The sequence below is a fragment of the Urocampus carinirostris genome, chromosome 3, assembly GCF_059441175.1.
Source record: "Urocampus carinirostris isolate Australia breed hairy pipefish chromosome 3, RoL_Ucar_1.0, whole genome shotgun sequence".
In the NCBI taxonomy this organism is placed as follows: domain Eukaryota; kingdom Metazoa; phylum Chordata; class Actinopteri; order Syngnathiformes; family Syngnathidae; genus Urocampus; species Urocampus carinirostris.
In genome coordinates this window covers 13,485,262-13,507,860 of record NC_142351.1, presented here as the reverse complement: position 1 = coordinate 13,507,860, position 22,599 = coordinate 13,485,262, and the positions used below count along the sequence as shown (strand labels likewise).

The 22,599-nt window shown below is 43.0% G+C and overlaps 2 protein-coding genes, 2 long non-coding RNA genes and 1 pseudogene across 4 annotated transcripts in view; 3 read left to right on the top strand and 2 right to left on the bottom strand.

Moving 5' to 3' along the window:
* LOC148368738 (acid-sensing ion channel 1-like) overlaps positions 1–8,223 on the bottom strand; it is a 74,864-nt gene extending 66,641 nt beyond the window's left edge. The window contains exon 1 of the mRNA XM_088330771.1: positions 7,410–8,223. Coding sequence (XP_088186897.1) covers positions 7,410–7,816 — 407 coding nt within the window. The 5' untranslated portion in view covers positions 7,817–8,223. The remainder of the gene's footprint in view (positions 1–7,409) is intronic.
* On the top strand, positions 1,192–1,337 carry LOC148368739 (U2 spliceosomal RNA; annotated as a pseudogene).
* A 3,350-nt stretch (positions 8,224–11,573) lies between the features above and the next one.
* spryd4 (SPRY domain containing 4) lies at positions 11,574–17,735 on the top strand. Its single transcript, XM_088330770.1, has 2 exons — positions 11,574–11,710; positions 16,394–17,735. The coding sequence occupies exons 1-2, from the start codon at positions 11,581–11,583 to the stop codon at positions 16,936–16,938; spliced, it is 675 nt and encodes a 224-aa protein (XP_088186896.1). The 5' UTR covers positions 11,574–11,580; the 3' UTR covers positions 16,939–17,735.
* On the top strand, positions 17,736–18,919 carry LOC148368736 (uncharacterized). The gene is made up of 2 exons (XR_015849955.1): positions 17,736–18,125; positions 18,540–18,919. It is a non-coding gene; the product is annotated as an uncharacterized LOC148368736 (long non-coding RNA).
* An 83-nt stretch (positions 18,920–19,002) lies between these two features.
* On the bottom strand, positions 19,003–20,476 carry LOC148368735 (uncharacterized). The gene is made up of 2 exons (XR_015849956.1): positions 20,232–20,476; positions 19,003–19,467 (listed from the first exon to the last, which is right to left on the bottom strand). It is a non-coding gene; the product is annotated as an uncharacterized LOC148368735 (long non-coding RNA).
* Positions 20,477–22,599: the final 2,123 nt, after the last annotated feature.

The window sequence follows — 22,599 nt, the reverse complement described above, 5'->3', positions numbered from 1 at the left end:
ATAATAATAATAATAATAATAATTTCCTTTGTATTGTCATTCTTTGTAAGAACGAAATGTCGATACACCTGACCCGTTGTAGCGAGCCGATGCAGCCGCAGCCAACAGAGGGCGCCGCCATTTTACCAATGTTATAAGTCTTAGGTATGACTCGGCCGAGGCGCGAACCAGCGACCTCCCAGTCTCAAAGCGGGCGCCCTACCATCTAGGCTACTGAGCTGGTATGATTCTAGACTCAAGCGGCCAAGATGGGTTTCCTTCACAGGGGGTTTTCCCATATACCGTAAATTCCGGACTATAAGCCGCTACTTTTTTCCCAAACGTTCAACCCTGCGGCTTATTCAGTGATGCGGCCAATTTATGTCATTTTTCTAACAGCCGCCAGCGGCGCTCGAGTACAAAAGGTAAGATTCAGACCGGTGGAATATATGCGCTGAGGAAGACTGCAACTTCTTAGCTTGTGCACAAATTAAATTAGCGTAGAAATATCCTCACCATGCAAATTGCAAAAAGAAAGGCACATGATGCAGCTTTCAAGCTAGATGCAATCGAGCAGTCTGATAAAGAAGGAAACAGAGATACTGCACGTAAACTTTACTTTGCGAGCATGTTTCTAGCGTGTTTGTGAATAAGGGAGCGTGGGACGACGTCTATATGACATAGTCTCTTTCCCATACTGGGGAAGACGACTTTGATGACGTCAGTTATAAGTAGGAAGATGAGGACGGTTTACCGTGATTACTACAAGTACGGTATGTTTTTTTAACAGAGCCTTTTACTGTGCTGCGAGCGTGTTGGTAGTAGCGTTTTGCTACCTTTCACAGGCACGGTTTGGAATGAAAGTTATAATATTATTATTAAAGCTTTGAAAACTCTCTCGGTGTACCGTCTTTCTTTGTAAATATGTGTAACCATGTATAATATGTATTTGCAACTGTATATTTTTGTAATGTATTTATTTTAGAGACTTATTCTGATATGTTTTCCACGAGCGAATCAAATAGAAGGGGCGAAAACAACGGGGGCTGACGGAAAGTGGAGTAAAAGTAAGACGTGTTTGTGGACGCAGCGGACAATAGTGGATATATATTTTTCCCACCCTTACCTTTGGAAATATACTTTTTTTTTTCCTTGGATTATTTTCAACGGGACCCAGACTCTGCAGGTCTGCATCGAACCTTAAGTACCGGTATCATTTTCCGTTCATTTTGCCGGCTGTGGTTTTTGGACTGTGTACTTCTTAGATTTTTGCAATCCGGAGATGGAATAAGAGCTTGCTCTGTCCACTCCACGCATCGGCCCGGTATTGCAGTACCTCCGGGAACGGTGCATTCGCAATGATCGCAGCAAGGCTTTAGGGCTAGGACCTTAGCTTGGCCTTTTGGCTGAGAGTAAGTGTCCTGGCTCCCAGGCTTTGTAGCGTATTATGAACTGACCGATAACGGATAATGGATAATGAATAACGAAGATATAACAATGACCCTTAAAAAACCCTCATTTACAATCGCGGGACTCAAAGTCGGGTTTGGGTTAAATTTGTGATTGTGTTGCATGTTTTAATGTGGGCGCATGCGGCTTATATACAGGTGCGCCTTGTGTAGGTAACAAAAGCGGTTATCCTCTTAAAATGTGATGGGTGCGGCTTATAATCAGGTGCGCTCTATAGTCCGGAATTTACGGTAGATATAATCTCTCTCATCTGGGAGAGATTTAGAGCTGTTCCTACATGTTGAGAGTAGCCAGCTGAAGTAACTGGGGAATCTGATCCATATGCCCCCTGGACATCTTCCTGGAGATGTTATATAGGCATGTATAAAGGTGGAGAGACTACATATCAGAGGTGGCCTGGGAACATCTCAGAATCAATTTGGTTGTGCTGGAGGCAGTGTTCCCTGTAAGCTGTGCACGTGCTCAATTGCGCACTACTCGCACGTTCTCAGCGAACAGGAAAATCTAGCCAGCGCACAAAAATTAGGGCTCAAAATTACTAATTAAAAAGCGACTTAAGCCAAAGTTACAGTGCATAAAAATACACGGGTTCCCCTGACGTTGTGTCCTAAATGCGGTATTTTGAAGTCAATGTCGAAGAAGAACGAAGTTGAGTAAACTCAGTAGAGTTTTTCGAGAACCGGCTTCTTCGGCTCGGCTCACTTAAAAGAACCGACTCTTTCGGGTCCCAAACGGCTCTTCAGGTTGTTTTTGCTTCTTTAATCCCTACACGACCAAATATTATGTAAAATTGTGCACAAAATGGGAAGGGGGGAAATAGAACAAAAAAGAAAAAAAATACCAAAATGAAAAAGTAGTGAAAAGCCGAAAAAAAAGAAACAAAAGGAAGAGAAAAAGGAAGGAAAAATTCAGAAAAAAAGAAAAGAAAGAAACAAAGGAAAAAAATAAATAGAGAACAAAAAGAAAAAAAGTAACAGCTAGGAAAAAATATTTGTACAACCTTTGCAATAGTACATGTGTCAGGGACGGGCGTGGTGGCGTGGAAGGTGACCGGACCAGAACGTAGGCAGGAGGCATGAAGGGAGAACTCAAATGCGTTGACGATCCATAGGTTTTATTTAATAAAATAAAAGTCGCCCAATACTCCGGGGCAAAACAGAACAATACAGAGTTCCTCCGGCACGAACTCAACAGGACAAGGCATAACAGACTAAAACAGGACAAGGCATAACAGAACGGGATTGTGAATAATGAGTAATGAACCAGCACCCGCCAAACCCAAAATCCAGCCTTAAATTGCAGAACAGCAATCAGCTGATCTGCTTCAGCTTGAGTTCGGGGCGTGGCATACTGGTCGTCATGGCGACCGTGACAGAGCCCCCCTCTTAAGGGACAGCTCCCGAGGTCCCAAAAAAAGAAAAAATTACTACCTCGCGCCCCGGAATGTTGACGATCGCGATTGGGGCAACCCTGCTCCCTCCTCCGAACACGCAGGAACGGGGAGAGGCAGGCGCCATCTGCGTCGGGCGGATCGGAATCGGCGCTCGGCAGGGGGGGTCTGGTGGCCAACTGGACAAGGGATGACAGACAGGCAGAACCGACGAGAACAGGACAGATAAACAGGACAGGCGAGAACAGGACAGATAAACAGGACAGGCGAGAACAGGACAGATAAACAGGACAGGCCGATGCAGAAGAGTCGCACTCAGGTCAGGCCGATGCAGAAGAGTCGCACTCAGGTCAGGCCGATGCAGAAGAGTCGCACTCAGGTCAGGCCGATGCAGAAGAGTCGCACTCAGGTCAGGCCGATGCAGAAGAGTCGCACTCAGGTCAGGCCGATGCAGAAGAGTCGCACTCAGGTCAGGCCGATGCAGAAGAGTCGCACTCAGGTCAGGCCATCAGATTCAGAAGAGTCGCACTCAGGGGGGTATCAGATTCAGAAGAGTCGCACTCAGGGGGGTATCAGATTCAGAAGAGTCAGACTCAGGGGGGGATCAGATTCAGAAGAGTCAGACTCAGGGGGGTATCAGATTCAGAAGAGTCAGACTCAGGGGGGATCAGATTCAGAAGAGTCAGACTCAGGGGGGATCAGATTCAGAAGAGTCAGACTCAGGGGGGATCAGATTCAGAAGAGTCAGACTCAGGGGGGATCAGATTCAGAAGAGTCAGACTCAGGGGGGGACAGATTCAGAAGAGTCAGACTCAGGGGGGAACAGATTCAGAACAGACAAGACAGGACAGGAAAGACTGAACAAAATCAGTACAGGGAGAGTCAAGGCAGGCATGGGAGTCGAACAGGCAGGCATGGGAGTCGAACAGGCAGGCTTGGGAGTCGAACAGGCAGGCTTGGGAGTCGAACAGGCAGGCTTGGGAGTCGGAGTCGGCCCGACGGGCAGCGGAGTCGGATTCGGACATGCACGCAGGGGAGAGGGAATAGCAGGCAATCGGCACGGGAGTCGGGCAGGCAGGCGTCAATTCTTCGTGGGACCCCATTCGAGGCACAGCAAGGGCCACGACGGGCGGGGCCGTGGTTCGAACGGGCAGGGAAGGCCAACTCAGTAGGCGCCTGCCGAACTGCGCTCTCCAGCTCTCCCCAAGTCGCGCTGGGATCGTTCGCTGAGTTCTATTTGTTGGCTGGTTCATTCTGTCAGGGACGGGCGTGGTGGCGTGGAAGGTGACCGGACCAGAACGTAGGCAGGAGGCATGAAGGGAGAACTCAAATGCGTTGACGATCCATAGGTTTTATTTAATAAAATAAAAGTCGCCCAATACTCCGGGGCAAAACAGAACAATACAGAGTTCCTCCGGCACGAACTCAACAGGACAAGGCATAACAGACTAAAACAGGACAAGGCATAACAGAACGGGATTGTGAATAATGAGTAATGAACCAGCACCCGCCAAACCCAAAATCCAGCCTTAAATTGCAGAACAGCAATCAGCTGATCTGCTTCAGCTTGAGTTCGGGGCGTGGCATACTGGTCGTCATGGCGACCGTGACAACATGAGTCAATTCATTCAAAAGAGAAAAATAATTTTGCATTGCCGGAAACTCAGCAAAATGTAACTTGATGTCAAATTTTGGACATAATTGATAATTAATTATCTTGCCACACTTGGAATTATGGTTGCTCTCTGTTGTTTCAAGCGTTGCTCACCGACTTTGTGTGAACGCTCACACCCGTGGAAAATTAGAGGGAACATTGGCTGGAGGACGTGGCTGCGATAGGGAGATCTGGGCTTCTGTACTGTATTTCCTTCCCCGACGACCCGGTCGCCAGGTAAGCGGTAGAAAATAGATATTGCCTGAGCCACCTTAACTCTCATAATAATACAAAAAGCAATTTTTTTAGTTTCTGAATAATGAACATGTAGATTGAATCTTTTACAGGCATAGCTTTCCCTGTTTTATGTTTTCAAAGTAATCACACTAATCCACAGCTTTCACGGCTGTATTGATTCAGGAAATTGGCATTCTGTGAAAAGGTCTTTGATATTTGTCTCTCGCGAGCAACCAGCCTCCAGCCATTCTTTCCCGGTAAATGCCAGCCAGTGAGAGAAAGGAGCCAAATATCCCCATAGCCCCGGGAAGTTTCTTTTTATCGAATGGAGCTTGTAAATTTCCAGCCCAGCTGCTGTTTATCAAAATAAGTCCAACTGCGGACTTTCTCGAAATATCAGTGAAATGGACACTCAAAGAACTTGCTGCGGCTGATGTTTGGTGTTAGATGTGGAATGCACAGTCTGTCAGCGTCTCTAGAGGGAACTGAAACTCCGAGCTACTGCACATCCCTTCCCAATCATTAAAAAACTTGACTAGCCAGCGGCTGCTGATGTTGCTACTCCGTTCATTACGTTGACATAAAACAAATTCTGCACCAAGTCCTGCTAAATTGACAGATTGATGTTGAAGAAGAGAGAAACTTAATACAAAGAAACCCGGGTGAAAATAACATTCTCTATTCAGGGAAGACCCTTTTGGCCCTCGTCTGATCAGTTCATGTAGAGATTGGTGAAGGGACAAAAGGTCGCACCAGCTCATGGCTCAAAAATCTCTGCTCAAGTTCAGATCAAAACATGTGACAGGGTTGAGTACATCCCTCCGGAGGATTCCTTCAAAATACTCTCTTTGAGACAAGGTGTGTTTTTTCTGAATCAATGTGTTTACTTGTCATGATTACTGATGTATCCCAGCTCCTTTGGCGCCAACGGCCGTGGGCTGTGATTAGCTACCGATCAGTATTTGTACCCAGTCCTGTCTGTCCCTTTTTTGTCAGTCCGTTTGTGAACCTCAGTTAACACTAGGCAAGCCTTTTTTTGACCCTGACTCCTACCTGTCCCGTTTTTTGCTCCCGTCTGTTCCCCGGCTTTGACCCGTTTTTGATCCCGTACACGTCTACTCTCCCGTCTCGGCTTTCGACTTCTTTTTGTCCCCGAGCACGTCTCCTCTCCTATTCTGGCTTACAACTCGCTTCCGACCCCGACCATGAGACAAGGTGTGTTTTTTGTGAATCAATGTGTTTAATTGTCATGATTACTGATGTGACCCAGCTGTGCCCGCTCCTTTGGCGCCAACGGCCGTGGGCTGTGATTAGCTACTGATCACTACTTGTACCCAGTCCTGTCTGTCCCTTTTTGTCAGTCCGTTTGCGAAACCTCAGTTAACATTAGGCAAGCCTTTTTTTGACCTGTCCCGTTTTTTGATCCCGTATGTTCCCCGGCTTCAACCCGTTTTTGATCCTGTACATGTCTACTCTCCCGTCCCGGCTTTCGACCTCTTTTTGTCCCCGACCACGTCTTCTCTCCTATTTTGGCTTACAACTCGCTTACGACCCCGACCATGTTTTTGCTCTCCTGTCCCGGCTACTGATCTTTTTTTCCGTCCCCGAGACCGCCATCGCTCGCCACAGAAGATCTACTTCCGCGCTCAGAGCACAATCCGAGTATCACCGCGACCTGCTTCCCGCATCTAGCGAACACCAGAGCGTGGGCGCAACCCTTTCTCTTTATTCCAATAAAACTTGTGAGAAACGCAACGCAAGTGGGTCCTGTCCCTGTTCTGGTCTTGACAATAGTTCTTATTCCAAAAATGCATTATTGATCAAACTATTGTGATGGGGACAAAAACAGGCCCAACCCAAAAAAATTGGAGAAAAAAAACATAATTTATTTGTTTTGACTTGGACTTGATTATTTGCCTTGCGCTTCTAGACTGTATGTATACAAGCTACTAAAAATCTTTTTTTTCTGAAGTACGTAGCTATTAAATAAGGTTTATTTGAATATTTATGTAAATACATTTATTATCTGGGGCAGCACAGCGGCGCAGTTGTTAGCGCATGTGCGGCACAGTTCATGTCCTGGGAACCTCCTGCGTGGGTTCAAATCCAGCTCCAGACTTCCTGTGCGGAGTTTGTATGTTCTCCCTGTGTTTGCGTGGGTTTCCTCCGGGCACTCCGGTTTCCTCCCACATTCCAAAAACATGCATGCCAGGTGAATTGGCCGGTCTAAATTGTCCCTAGGTGTGAATGAGCGAGTGAGTTGTCTGTCCCCGTGTGCCCTGCGATTGGCTGGCAACCAGTTCAGGGTGTCCCCTGCCCACTGCCGGGAGATGGCTGGGATGGGCTCCAGCCCCCCCGCGACACTAATGAGGATAAGCGGTACAGCTAATGAGCTGAGATGAGATGAGATTTATTATCTGTTCATGAGAAGCATCAATGAAAGGCCCATCTTCTGCTGCTCTTTCTTCTATCTGCCTCTAACTTAAAATACAGGAAACCAACACAACCATCAGTTGCAGATGTGACTTGTAAGCTGTGTTGGGAGTAACGCCGTTATAAATAATGGAGTAATCCAAAAGTAATTGAAAGTAATCCAGTTAAAGTAACCCTACCCAACCCTGTTCAACATGATATAACATGAGTTTTACTTCAACTTAAAAATAAAAGAATGAGCCTCACCTATGGTTGAGAAGCGCCAGAAGCTCCCCTGCGTGATACAAATCGTTGCGTGACACACGACTGAAGCGGAAAGCGTTCAGGTTGCAGAAAGTGACCGCGGGGAACGTCATGATCGGCGAGACCACCTCGTCCAGTTTAGTGACGTGCGGGTATTCCAAGTAAAACTGAATCCGGTCAAAGCATGCAAACAGCAGCAGGCCGAGAGAGGTGAAGAAGAAGAAGAGCCACAGGCAGCGTCGAAAGCAGAAGCGCCCGTAAGTGAAGATGTGCGAGATGCCGTGCAGAGTGGACCGCTGTGCAAAAACCTCCATCGGCAAGGGCTGTTCCATGTCCATTTCTTCCGGTTCTGCCTTTAGGTCCATCATCACGAAAGGTAAGCAGATCCGCTCGACCTTACTCTCCCTCATTCACCTGTGGCATCGGTCGACCACCTGCACAGGTGCACGCACGCTATAAACTCTTGTCGATTCGACATGTTTCACGCGTGCAACCACAGCGGTTCGAAAAACAAATCTCGTGCAAGATAACAAGTTGTGTCAACGCAGAATCAGGCTGCACGTTGGCTCGTCGATTCCAAATGCAACTGTGCGAGGATGGTGGGTGCGTGCGCGTCACGCGTGCAGCTGACACACAAAAAGACGCAAATCCTTCGAGACAATTTTGCAACCTTTAGAGGAGTTGGACCCACGCGTGTCTCTTTCAATGTGCGCATTTCCACGTCCAGCATCTCGTCGGGGCGGGCAGAGTGGGCGAGTGTGTCGTTTGCTTGTTGCAGTCTCTGCTGAGTCGTGAGGTCTCGTTTGTGCGTGCACGTGTGGACTTGCGCGTGGACAGGAGATTGACACCACGTGACCAGTGTTTTGGATAAAATAAATGGGAATTCTGGTCAAACAAAACAGCTTGTGAGTCAAATAGAGTGCCTCTATTGATAACTTCAAGGTTTCTTCATTCCCCTCATAATGAGGTGAGTTTTTCCCTACCCTCACGTTGATTTCAAATTGTAAATGTGGTCTGTGCAGCCCTTTAAGACTTTTGTGATTAAAGGCTATAGGTATAAAAATGACCTCCCGGTGTTGAGTTTGCATGTTATCCACGTACATTCCGTAAACTCTGGTGTCCTCCCAAAAAGATGGCTGAAATGGGTCCAGCACCCCAGCGACCCTCGGGCGGATAAATGGTTCGGAAAATGAATGAATGAACATGATTTTCCTGCAATGTTACAGGGACTTCAAAACGTTGCACATGATTACACAGTGGATTCACGCTTGTTATTATTATTATTATTATTATTATTATTATTATTATCACTTAAGACAAAGTAAAAAATATGTAATATTGTCAGACATCAAACCGGTCCGTGGTAAAGGAAAGGTGCCAACCACTGATGTAGACTATATTTTTAAAATGATGATTTATAACCATTTGAATTCCCTGCACCAACTTGTATGTTTCAATAAAACTTAACGTTGTATTTTTTTAATTTATTTTTTACTTGTCACCATTATCTCATGATTACCGATGTGATGCACCTGTGCCCGCTCCTTTGGCGCCAACTGCCTCGGACTCTGATTGGCTTCCTGTCACTATTTAAACCCACGTATATCTGTCACCTGTTGTCAGTCCGTCTGTGAACCTCAGTTTACTCTAAGCAAGCTTTTCGACCCTGATTCACTCCTGTTTTTGCTCCCGTCTGTTTCCCGGCTTCGTTGCGTTTTTTTTTATCTTGACCATGTCTACTCCACTCTCGTGGCTTTCAACTCCTTGCTGATCCCGACCACGTTTTTTGCTCTCCTGTCCCGGCTACTGACCCGTTTTTTCCGTTCCCGCCACCGCCACCGCTCGCCACGGAAGTGCCACTTCCGCGTTCAGAGCGACCTGCTTCCTGCGTCCAGCGATCACTGGATCGTGTGCGCAATCCTTTCCTTTCTTCCCAATAAAACTGAGAGAAACGTAATGGAAGTGGGTCCTGTCTCCGTTCTGGTCCTGACACATTATCCCAAACAATACCTTTGCTATTGCTCTGCTCTCATTACCAAGTTACTTTTATCATTGGTGAACAGATGATCTCTGGTTTTTATAAAGAAACTATTCAATCACCCCTTTAGACCTTAGTGTATAGCAAGAAATTGCCCACTCTTACCCTAACCCTTACCCTAACCCTGACCCTAACCCTAACCCTTACCCTAACCCTAACCCTAACCTCTTTGGAAAATAAGCATGCCTTTGTTCACTATGGTTGCTTTCTTCTAATGATCAGCTAAGTAACGGTAACATTCATCTATATTAGTTGATGGCAGCATATTACCTATTTATTTTATTAGATGGACTAATTTTCTGCTCTTGAACTAGTACTAATTAGTACTAACTAATATTTAATAACTCATTATTTATTAAGCTATTTATGATTACCCTGCAAAATTAATGTATCCCAAAGTTAACGAAAACAACAAAAAATATTTGGTGATTTTACTCATTATTTTTTACTTATAAAGTTCTGAAAAGTTTTGTTCTATTAGCAGATACTTTTTTCACACTTTAAGTATTTTTTGTCTTTTATAGAAAAATAAGAACAATAAATAGTAAAACTTCAAAACCATGTTAAAAATATAGGGAAACAAAAAAAATGACAGCAAAAGTATAAACTGATCTTTAATAAGCTGAATTACATCCTGCTCTACCGTTACCACAAATAATGTCAGATCCGGCAACATGATAATTTGATTTTAGAAAACACAAATCAAGTCAAGTCACCTCTAGTTGTATAGCCCTTAATTACAAAATGTCTCAAAGCACTGCACAGGCCACAATTACACATCGCCTGATCTGAAACCGGCATGCGGGCAAGGAAAAACTCAAAACCTCAAGATGAATTCTTCAAGAAACCATTGAGAAGAGGCCACAAAAGAATCAACCCCCTTCCCACTTAGCCATGCTGCAATAGATGTTGCATTGAGTAACAATACGCAAAACGTAGTCAATCTCAAAGTACAAAATAAACATAGATGATAACTAAAATTAGGGCGGCTCAGCAGCGCAGTGGTTAGCGAGTGTGCCGCACAGTTCTGAGGTCATGAGATTGAACCTTCTGTGTGGAGTTTGCATCCCAGCTGTTTCCCAAAGACAGCTGGCTGGATGGATGGATGGATGGATGAATATGTAAAATTGTTCATAAGTCCAAGACCAAAACGACGAAGCTTCCTATCTTAGTTGGCTGGTCGATGCATATAATAACATGCTTCAGGTCCAGGTGCTGGTCTGCTGACTCATCCCGGTTCGTCCTTCTCTCATTTCACTACGAACCAGGCAGCCGGAAAGGACAGGAAAATAAACGTATGAGGTCGGCATCAATCATAATCTATAGAATAGAAGTACCGGGAATTCATTTGTAAACACTGCTATAGCGGACAGTGAGTTATTAAAAGCCTATTGGAGAAAACCTAAAAAATGACCTAAAATATCTGCCTTGCCCCAAAATCAGGGTTGGGTAGGGTTACTTTAATTTTATTACTTTCAATTACTTTTGGATTACTCCAATACCAAATATGCTAATAAAAGACAAAATAAACTAAATATGAATACAATTATGACTCACAACACGTGGTAAGCTTTCTCTCCTGGCTTTGATCTCTTTGATCTCCGGCAAAACTAACATAAAATGCGACAGAAACAAAATGAAAATAAATCCAAACAGCTTGCCAACATCGTTTTTGCCGTTCCATGTATTCCGGTACTCCCCAAGCCTGCACAAAATTTAGTAATTTTTTTCAGATTTAGTTTCTTTCGTCTTTTATTAGCATATTTGGTATTGGAGTAATCCAAAAGTAATTGAAAGTAATCAAGTTAAAGTAACCCTACCCAACCCTGCCCAAAATTGATTTAAATCCGCTACATTAAAAAGCGTTTTGACTGTCTAGCTCTGGTAAATGTAGCTTTTTTGTTCAATAAACAAAACTTCACATAAAAAGGTGTTTGGAGTTTGAATAATACACATACAAATTGCATTTCCTCAATTTACATTTTATGTCTCTTTCATGATAGGTTCTTTGACGATTGATCGGCAAAGTAGCTGTCCGTGGTGCTATTGTTGTTCTCCCTGCCTGCAGGGGGCGCGCAACTCATGTTGTTTTAGTTTTGATAACCGGAAGCGAGGAAAGCATGTGGTCAAAGAAACATGGCGTCATCTCGCAGTTTTGCATGTGCAAGTCGCCTCGCGCGACGGACCGTAACTTATTTGACGGCGAGTAACAACAAAAGTGTTAATTTGCCGGCGAGGAGACCCTTCATCACTTCTAATTGCAACAGTAAGCGAAAACTTTGGTAAAGTTTTAAGAAAAGACGCTAAGTTCCATTCGAAGTCTGCGAGTGTTCGGAGGTTAAATGAGGTCTCCATGTTTGTTGTTGTTGTTTTACCCCGAAGGAAGGCGCAGGACTCGGCTCAGTGCATAACTTTTCAAACTATTTGTCGATCCCGTGTTAAACCTTCAAATTTCAAAGTATTGTTGTCTTTTTTTGTTTCACTTAATACGGTAATTGATATCAATAAACCATATAGTGCAACGTTTATGCCATGACGCTAATAAGGTTCCGGATAAAGTTTTTTTTTAAGTTTGGTAAAATTGGGAAATCGTGTAACAGTTTCTAATCAAATTAGATAAAACCGTATTGTTTACTTTTTTGCATTTAAATGTACAATAATTACGGTACTATTCCAGTGTTCATTTTACCTGTGTAAAGTTTGGGTCCCGGGGACTCGCTTGCTCAAAAATCTATGGGTCCCAACAGAGATCTATGGGTCTCCAAAATTTAGTGTGCTCCTTGCCCTTACAAACTGTCGTATTTTCCCTAACGAACTACTAAAAAATCATTTTTTTCCCAAACATGCTTATTTATGGAGTTTAACATGTTCTATTGTACACGTGTTTCCTTATATCATATATTGCTAATGAACATGTTGTTGAGAGACACTGAGTTGCTCGACATGAATGAGGTTTATTTTAAAAAAAGTTCAAAAATGAAGTCGCTTGGACGTTCACTGTAGAAGGAAAAAATACATGCAAATATAATTAAGTAGAATAATACATTTTCTTATTCAAATTATTAATTCCTTTTCTGCATTAAACTATTGTTGGTAATATACTGATTAAAAGGGATCACCACAAACGTGTCTTTTTTCATTTTCTCCTTTTATACTTCCTTTTTTTTCTTAACTTCTTTATACAACATAATTATTCGTAATATAATGCATCAAAGCAAGTGAGTCGTTTGAGAGCCGGCTCTTTAATGAGTTGAGCTGAAAAAGCCGGTCCTCTAAAAAGAGACGGACTTTCACTACACAACTCGAGATCGGCGTGCAGACGAAAACTCGAGCCGCGAGACCAAAACAACAATGGCGGATCTGCCTGACGAAAAGTTTGGAGTGCGATAAATCTTTGTTAAAAAATGATAATGACAATTTCGTGTCAAAAAAGTTTCGTCCCGGGTTGCACGTTGATTTGACACTATGCGTCCCCAGCAAAAATAATGCGGCTAGGACACAGGGACGCGGGCAAACGAGAACACTGCTATTCATTCATTCATTATCTGCACCGCTTATCCTCAGTAGGGTCACGGGGGTGCTGGAGCCCATCCCAGCAATCAGGGGACACCCTGAACTGGTTACCAGCCAGTCGCAGGGCACACAGGGACAGACAACTTACCCGCCCATTCACACCTAGGGACAATTTGGACCGGCCAATTAACCTAACATGCATGTTTTTGGAATGTGGGAAGAAACCGGAGTGCCTGGAGGAAACAAACGCAAGCACGGGGAGAACATGCAAACTCCAGACAGGAAGGGTCGATCTCATGAGCGTAGAGTTGTTCCGCACACGTGGTAACCACTGCTCTGCCATGCTGCCCTATTACATTATTATTATTGGAATATTGAAGTATATCACTGCCAATATGAAGTCATGATTGCATACTTGTAATTTCTTCATGTATTTGGTTGTAATTAGATAGATAGATAGATACTTTATTCATCCCCGATCGGAAATTCACATTTCCAGCAGCATCCCTGAGCTGAGAACAATACAATAATAAAGCAAAAATAATACAATATACAAATACCCAGTGTGACGTGCAAATGCCCACTGTAGCGTGTTATATAGAATATCTAAATAGTGCTACACAGAATACATATTGCAATAAGATTCGGTAATATGCAATGTAGGTGGTGTGGTTTACTGTGGGCTTTTACTCTGCCGAGTAGAGTTAAAGAGCCTCATGGCATGAGGAAGAAAAGATCTCTTCAGTCTGTCCGTAGTACAAGACAGTGACAGCAGTCTGTCGCTGAAACTGCTCTTCTGTCTGGAGATAATGCTGTGTAGTGGATGCGATGGATTGTCCATGATTGACCGCAGCTTTTCCAGTGCCCGTCTCTCGGCTACTGTTGTCAGGCTGTCGAGCTCTGTGCCCACAACAGAGCTCGCTTTCCTAGCCAGTTTATTGAGACGAGAGGCATCCTTCTTCTTGACGCTGCCTCCCCAACACGCTGTCGCATAGAAGAGGGCGCTTGCCACAACTGTCTCATAGAATATTTTCAGGAGCTTTTTGCAGATTTTGAAGGAGGCCAGCCTTCTGAGGAAGTAAAGTCGGCTTTGCCCTTTCCTACATAGAGCCTCTGTGTTGGCAGTCCAGTCCAGTTTGTTGTCCAGCTGCACACCCAGGTATTTGTAGGTCTGGACAAATTCTACACATTCTCCTTTGATGGTTACAGGAACCGGGTGAGTTCTGGTTCTCCTGAAGTCCACCACCATCTCCCTGGTCTTGGTGGTGTTCAGGTGCAGGTGGTTTGCGTCGCTCCATCGGACAAAGTCCTGAATAAATTTCCTTTACTACTCCTCCTGCCCATTTCTGATACATCCCACGATCGCAGCGTCGTTGGCAAACTTTTGCACATGGCAGGACTCAGAGTTGTACTTAAAGTCCGATGTATATAGAGTGAATAGGAACGGAGAGAGCACGGTCCCCTGCGGAGATCCTGTGCTGCTAACCACAGTGTCCGATGTACAGCCCCCCTGTTTCACATTACTGGGGTCTGCCTGTCAGGTAGTCAGTAATCCATTCTACAAGGTGTGAGCTAACTCCCATCTCTTTCAGTTTCCTACTCAGTTTCCTAACTACTAATTAAGTTACTTCAGTACAGCTTCGTTGCGCCCATCTCTCTCCAGGCCAACAAAATTTTCTTGAAACAAATTTGTGATGATTTTGTGTTTAAAAATTGTGATATATTAATATAGAAATATTTAGTGCTCGGAGTAGAAAACGTGTGTTTAAGAGATCCAGTGGGTTGAAAATCAGTGGGGGGAAAATATGATACGTTTTTTTTTTTTTTTTTTTAAACAATTTCTAGCATTACAACCCATAGTGTTATGCACCTGAGGGTCAATGTTAGTGACATTACTTTAACTTCAGTAAACAGCACCCTTTTCTGAGGAGCGTTGTTAGGGTTTCTGTCTGTGGACAAGAGGCTCACAAGTGGATGTGTGACCTGGATCCAGCAAAATTCGCCTCGTTTTTAATTGATAGTGCCGTTAAAACTTGCCTCTGATAGGCCAGCACTGTTAAAACCTGAACTATGACAATTTTTGTTGGCCAAACGCTCCATCCCGCACTGTTTTTGCTTGCCCGCGTCTCTGCGTCCTAGACGCATCATTTTTGCTGGGGACGCATAGTGTCGAATCAACGTGCATCCCCGGGACGCAACTTTTTTGACACAAAATTGACATTATTACCCGATTACTTTTATTTTTAACAAAGATTTACTGCACTCCAAACTTTTCGTCAGGCAGATTCGCTATCGTTGTTTTAGTCTCGCCGTTCGAGTTTTCGTCTGCACGCCGATCACGGCAAACGAGATCTCGTTGCTTCGAGATAACGTCATTGTTGTGATGGTTGTCGTCCAGGGAAGGTGAAAATCAACACAAAATTGGTAATTTCTTCAGTATCAGTAATAAGTCGAAACATAATGCAGAAAGTTATAGCAACGGCAATAATTCCGGCACGAAAAAAATCAGCGTAGAGATTCTTCGGAAGATCGCAAAGGCAAGGAAAACACGCGTGTTGAAGCGAACGACTCGACGAAAGAAAATAAACAAAAGAATACTCCTAGCAAGAAAAATACTTTTCTGACAAAATGGACTAAATTATATTTCTGGTTACGCTATGAGGAGGATGATAATGGAGGCTACATGTTCTGTGATGCGTGTCCCCATTGTGACAAAAAATTGCATAAATCATTTCACAATCCGAACTTTCAGAAAAGCACATTGGATTGGCACAACGACAATGAAAACCACTAATTAGCTATGGAAATTCCGTTGCTGCAGGGAGAGAACGGATACGACATCAAATAGAAGACTTGGCCATGCTTTCACCGCTTAAAATATTTAAGTGGATGGAAGTATTTTCAGGATTTTGTATAATGTACAATATTGTAAACTGAAAAATCTGAAGTGATAACTGCTTTGTATTACCAATAACCTGTGATAATTAAAACTGAATGAAAATATAGATTAATATAATTATTTCAGCAATATTATTCGTTAATATGTCCAATATTGTTGTGAACTGAATAATCTTGAAGTGATAACTGATTTGTATTACCAATAAACTGTGATGATTTAAAATTATATTATGTATTTGTAGCCGATTTACAATTTCAACCTCGATAACACTAAATTTTGGGGACCCATAGATCTCTGTTGGGACCCATAGATTTTTGAGCATGCGAGTCCCTGGGACCCATAACTTTTAAGAGGTAAAATGAACACTGCATCCCTCAAATAACAAAGGGGTTTTTGAAATCCTTGAAAGAAATTGCAGTGACTCGCGATTACACAACCGCACCACGTCTCATCTCAATATCGATTCGATTTTGGTCAATTGAGCAGCCCCACTCTACACTCCAAAGACAAACCCACTCTGGTACGTTTTTGTTGCAGGTCTGCAATTCCGCCTGGACGAAAAGACGGCCCACAGCAGTCTCGACCTCTTCAAAAAAGATACAGGCGTCATCTACCGCATGCTGGGTCTGGACCCCAGCCACGTACAAGACAACCCCGAGCGTTTCCGGGACTGGGCGGTGGTGTTTGGCAACGAGAGGATCAACGGGGGTCGCCACTACTGGGAGGTGACTGTCAAGAAGTCACAAGAGTTCCGTCTGGGCGTGGCCGAAGCACTCATGTCTCGTGACGAATGCGTGGGCACTAGCGGCGCTTCGTGGGTTTTCGGCTACGCCCAGCGCAAATGGTTTGCAATGACCAACAGCAAAGTGGTTCCCGTCACCTTAGTGGGGAAGGCGGACCGTGTGGGCATCCTTTTGGACTTTGAGGCGGGGTCCCTGGGGTTGGTCGACATTCAGAATCAAAAGATGGTTCACGCCATCAAAGCTCATTTCAAGACTCCGCTCTGCCCCGCGTTTGGACTTTGGGACGGGGAGCTGCTCACGCACTCGGGTTTGGCGGAGCCGCATTGGTTCAAGGGATAGCTGTGGATTAGGTTGCTAAAGTCTACATGTTAAAATGGAGGATTCCGGAGATGGGATTAAAAGTAAATATTCAGGGTGGAATTGCTAGCTTGCCTTGCCTCCATTATAGGGATTTTGCCAACCATCGGGCTGCGGACAGGGACTGGGCCATGAGTCGTTTGGCACAGAAAGAAAAAAATTGCCTTATACATGCATACATGCATGTTTTTTACCTCCTAAAATACTCAATTTGTGCGTCATACCGAGGTTTAACGGTAGTATATCACCACTATTGAGCGATGATTGATCAGTTGACTAATACTGCTGACCTAATTTGCTCAGCATTGGTTGCGACAGATATCAAACCCAGATTGCGGCTGTGAGAACACTAAATCTTATCCATTATGATTGTAGATGACAACAGAAAAGGCATTACACTTAATCTTATCATCACACTATTTGTACTGACAGTGCCAATGGGGCGTTATGGGAAAGAGTTTGAATAAAACAATGTTGTACTACGCGGTAGTGTGATGATAAAATACAATCGTATGCCTTTTCCTATGTTATCTGGATCCTTAGTGGACTCGTGTTTACACGGTGGTTTTTGGTTTATTTTTGTTGTTATTGTTATAATTATTAATGTTATTATTGGGCAATGCCACAAGAATACAGTCAGACATAAAACAGGTCAGAAAAGGTTGCCGACCACTGCCTTAGAGTATTTGTGGATGTTTTGGTGCTTCTGCCGTCCGCCATGGCCCTTATCCTGCCGGAAAAGGGTCAATCTCACCGTATGCTTAACATTCATTTATGACATGAAGGCCCAATCCCATTTCTCTCACTCGGCCCCGAGAACCCTCCAGTGAGGTCCCTCGATAGAGGAGTGCCCTCATCGAGTGGAGTGCAAAGTGGAAAAGGTTTGGACAAGACTTGCAAGGTTCCACCCCTGTCCAGGAGATGGCGGTAATATTAATTGGCTGTAGACCTTAGTGACGTATAGGCCTACGTCACATGTAAACAACTCGAGTCTCAACGTAGTGTGTCAGTTGGAGAGTTCGTGCAACGTTAAAAATGCCCGCTACAGCTGTGTTATTACCGATTGCCTGAAAGCTCATCATCTTTTCCGTGTCTCCAATCAACGGAGGAGAAATGTGCTATACTGAAGACAGCTTTGGCGCTATGTAGTGCTGATTCATCTTTACAAGGTACGTACACTCATTAAAAAAAATGACCCGTTCGGTCAAATACAGTAAGAGTTAACATACAATGCACGTTCACATAATACCCTATGTTTGTGTAGACATAAATGGCAATCTACTTATTAGTATCTTAATGCCATTTTATGACATATAGTAGGGGTTTTGAATGTGTGACATGACGAAAAGTAAACAAACACAAGAACAGTCCACCTGACCCTTAAGCTGACATAATATCGTCACCAAACTTCCCTGTACGACCCAAAAACCTTAGTTCATAAGGAATTTAATTCAAAAGAGTTGTCATTGGATATAAAAAAGGTCATTTCAACATTTTTTCATGATGCTTACATCACAGTTAAAGCGGTCTTTTTCTTTTCTATGCCCACTTTTATGTCTAAATTGTTATCTATTGTGTTCCAGAGTGGCTGTCCCATAAGCGTGGACAGGTTGGACAGGAATGTTCCCATCCTGTGCTTATGGTTGGATGTGGAGTCAGAACTCATTCAGGACTTAAGGTTGAGCAAGAAGGTTAGGTTATGTGGGCCCTGCATGAGCTGCTAAAGAGGGAACAGGGCCGTGGCTGGAGGTCCTGATCTACGTGTACTGGCTGGCCCACGCTCTGTCCTACCGTGTGGTGTCACGGGTCTTCAGGGTTCCCAGGTCCACCGTACAAAGAATTGTCCACAGTTAATATGGAATAAATTGCCCAAAAGCCATATTTAGGCTCTTTAAGTCAGACCCACATTTGCATTATGTGCTTTTCTGCATTACTATTCAATAAACATCTTCATTTTGAGTAACACCTTGGTGGTTTATTTCATAATGATGTGAGATACTGTGTGTGAACTATGTGACTGTTGGAAAGAAAACAACTACAAATCACTCCAGCTTAAATAATAGTTTACTTTCAGAAAAACAAACTCACATTGGGCCAAAATACATAATAGTAAATAATGTGTCACAAATTTTAACAAAAATATACCAATACTTCCATGAAGCTGGAAAACACAAACTGGAACTTCATTGAGTTCTTAATAAAAAAAACAATATTATCCTTTTATAAAACAAAGGGAAACATTGCAGAGATGTCACTGTTCTGGAAATTTGTCCACGAGCTTCCCAAAAAGGACGGGAACCGCTCAGTTTTGGCCACAGTTTCTTCGAGCCTTTTCCTCACTCCGGCAGACTCCGCTTTCAAAAAGTCAAGGAGTGTATCGTGCTTCCTTTTTTTTCTGGGTGATTTGGGGTTTGGCGCCGGATTAGAAGGTGCCAACGACGTGCCCGGTGGTGTGGATGGCGTGGTAGCTGTGATGGTGACCAGCTCTTCCACGGGACGTTCTACAGTGGCCTTTAGGTTGGGTGGAAAAAACAAGAATTACTTAATGCTGATGTATTGTACAAAAACAACTGAGTATAGGATGCTCAGCAAGTTGATGTGAGACAGGAAATTATAGGATGTGTTCTGGATAATTATTTGATAGTGAATAGATACACAAAATTGACATGTTATTCTTATGGCTGTATGAGCCTTCTATTGGCCAGCATCACATATGCTTTAGAATTGTCTCCACATTTGGACAACATTTTGAGAAGGTAATTAGTTTACTTAATATGTGTTTACAGAGAAGGCAGTGGACTATGTGATAGTAGTTTGTTTCAACTGTATTTCCACGTGAAATTCGGAGACATTACTCATAATGCATGATGAAAACTAATGCATTCTGATCTCACATGAAAGAATCATATTGTAAATAAAACACGACACCCGAAATTGTGTGCAGTAAACAAGCGCTTATGTTCAGAACGGTATTCTGACTATGCTCCTTTAGCGACTGGCCATGTACAGTAGATGTAAAAGGACGACTCGTTTAAGATAAAAACAGGGATGGGCTGAACCGTGATTTTCTGCCCAGTTATCCTACTTTAAAGTTTGTAGCGTGAAGATTTTTTTTTGCCAGCTCCCTTGGTAGATTAGTGCACTTCGTAAAGTAGCGATTTTGCAATGTTCGTGTTTTAACGCGAAAATACGATTTTCTATTGCATTTACGTCTAACTAAGATATCTCAATACATTTTGTTGCAAATACATGCGTGGTTGTGGAAAACTACTTACATTTGTGCGGTTCCTTTCCGGGCATGTTTGTTGATATTGAGAATTCGCAAAGCCTTCTGGGTAGTCACTTCGCCGCCAAGTGAGGTCGAGAGCCCCCTCGGTCTTGAAGTGGCTACGACATGGTTTGAGGGCACTTCTGCCTCGGTCTTGAGAGTATCGGGACACACCCCATTTTCACGTGAACGCGCAAACCGAGTGACTAGGGCACATAGCGAGTGAAAGTGCGAAGAATGGGACTCAGCCAAAGACTCGTTTGAGCCTTCGATGGTTCTTTTTGCTGAGTCTTGCTACTGCAGTATAGATGACTGGTCCTTCCATATGTATAAATACATAAAATTGTATTCCATATAAATAAATGAACTCATAAATAAAACAATACCTAAATATTAATGCATTTAGTTTCATAATTTATTTTGGTATTTTGTTGTGCATTTGGTTACAATGAAATGTTTTTCAAATGTCTGCTTGGGTAAAACAAGCTGAGCTTTTTATCTATTTGTTGATCAGTGATGAATAATCGGCTACTGAACTTATCCACCAATATACTCTAAATCTAAGCTTTTTAAAAATAAGGTGTTTTCTAGCAGACGTTGTTTGATTCGCCCCAAAATATACGCAGAGAGGAGATTTGGCAAAGAGGGAACGCTCTTTATTCAGAAATCTTCAAGCAATGTTCCAGAAACGTTGGGCTTTATACTGTGCTCAAAAGATCTCGTGATGTTTTCCCGGCCCCAACTTGCTCATTCAACAGCTTGTGACTTCCTGCAAAAACATTATCCCATAACTCCCGCCAGATGTCTTCACACAATAGGTTACTGTCAGCTCGAAGGCAACAGTTCATCCACAACAATGTGTCCAAACTTTTCAGAAAACGGGCCAGATTTGGTTAGCTATAAACGTGTGATGCCTGGTATTCTTTGAACAGTCTTTAATAAATTTACCCTCCGTGAAAGGTCTGCACTGCTTCGCAATCAGCGTTGTGACCTCGTAGTTCCCCTTTGTAAAATTTTCATTCGACCCGTGGGGTCTCGTGAAAAAGAGCTGCTTTGCTGTTAAAACAGCTTCCAGTTGCTTCACCTTTTCACAGCGTTCGTTTCCAGTTACCTTTATTCTGTTAGGCAGTGCCTCTTGATATTATATTCTTTAAAAACAACCACAGTCTCTTGGCATTTAAGGCAGACACGGTTGTTTCAGATTTCTGTGAAAAAGTAAACTGTAGTTTCCACTGGAAGCGTCGACTCTGTCAACTTTCCTTTTTTAAATTTGATACTGTGTTGTGGTTTAATGGAGTCGGAGTTTTTTGTTATTTCGCAAGCTAATGTTAATAAAATCACTCGCTTGGTTTGGATTAGCTTGCGAAATAACAACTGCAGTCAACCTTCCTGGCGGGCCACATATGACAGAGGTTGCAGGCCAGTCAAAATTTGATCACGGGCCACAACTGGGCCCTGGGCCGCAGTTTGGACATTATTATCTGAACTGATTTATAAATCCTGATGTATGTGTGTTCGTATGTGGTTTATAAGCCCAAATGACTGGACTGATTTTCTTGGAATTCTCGGCTCTGGAGCTGCATGAGGCTCTTTGGCGCTTCCTAGTGGCTCTCTGGAAATTTCAACAAACCACAGCTCACTTCAACATTTTTTGGGGGACAAAATTAAGACCAAATAAGATAAATGACAAAATGTATAAATATATGGATGAATAGAATTTAGATCATATGTTTAGATATTGCTTTATTTATGTACGTGTGTATTTATTTATATAGCATGTATTTTAGGTTTTTATTCATGCATTTATTTCCATACTTGGCAGAATTAGTACTTCATATGTCGGCTCATATGCCTCCGTAATGTATTTGATCCTACCCAAACAGAGTTGTTAATACTTTTTATTTTAAAAAAAAACACTTAAAATGGCTTTTTTTTCAGCAGGTTTGGACATTTTATACAAAATTTAGTTTAGGCTGATAAATGGGTGAAAAGCAGATGCTCTGTTCACAAAACTATCAAATTTGCAATAAACTAAGTCCGTCACCATAAATCTATAGTTACAAATGTTATCCTTACTGGGCTCTGGACATAACGCGATTGAGTCACCTCTACATTCACATCATCCATTTCATATTTCGAGCACATGAGTGCACACATGCTTACCAGGGAGGACAAAATAAACTGAACAAGTGTTTTTTTTTTTTTTTTTTTTTACATAATGGAATATGTTCCCTTTTGTTTTACATATCACAAACTCAAAACATTACTCCACATTACAGTGCTGTCGAATATTAAGCAATATCACATTTCAAAGCATCAGCGAGTGAAAAAAATTTATTGAAAACAATTGAGCTCAAAAACGGTTATTTAACAAC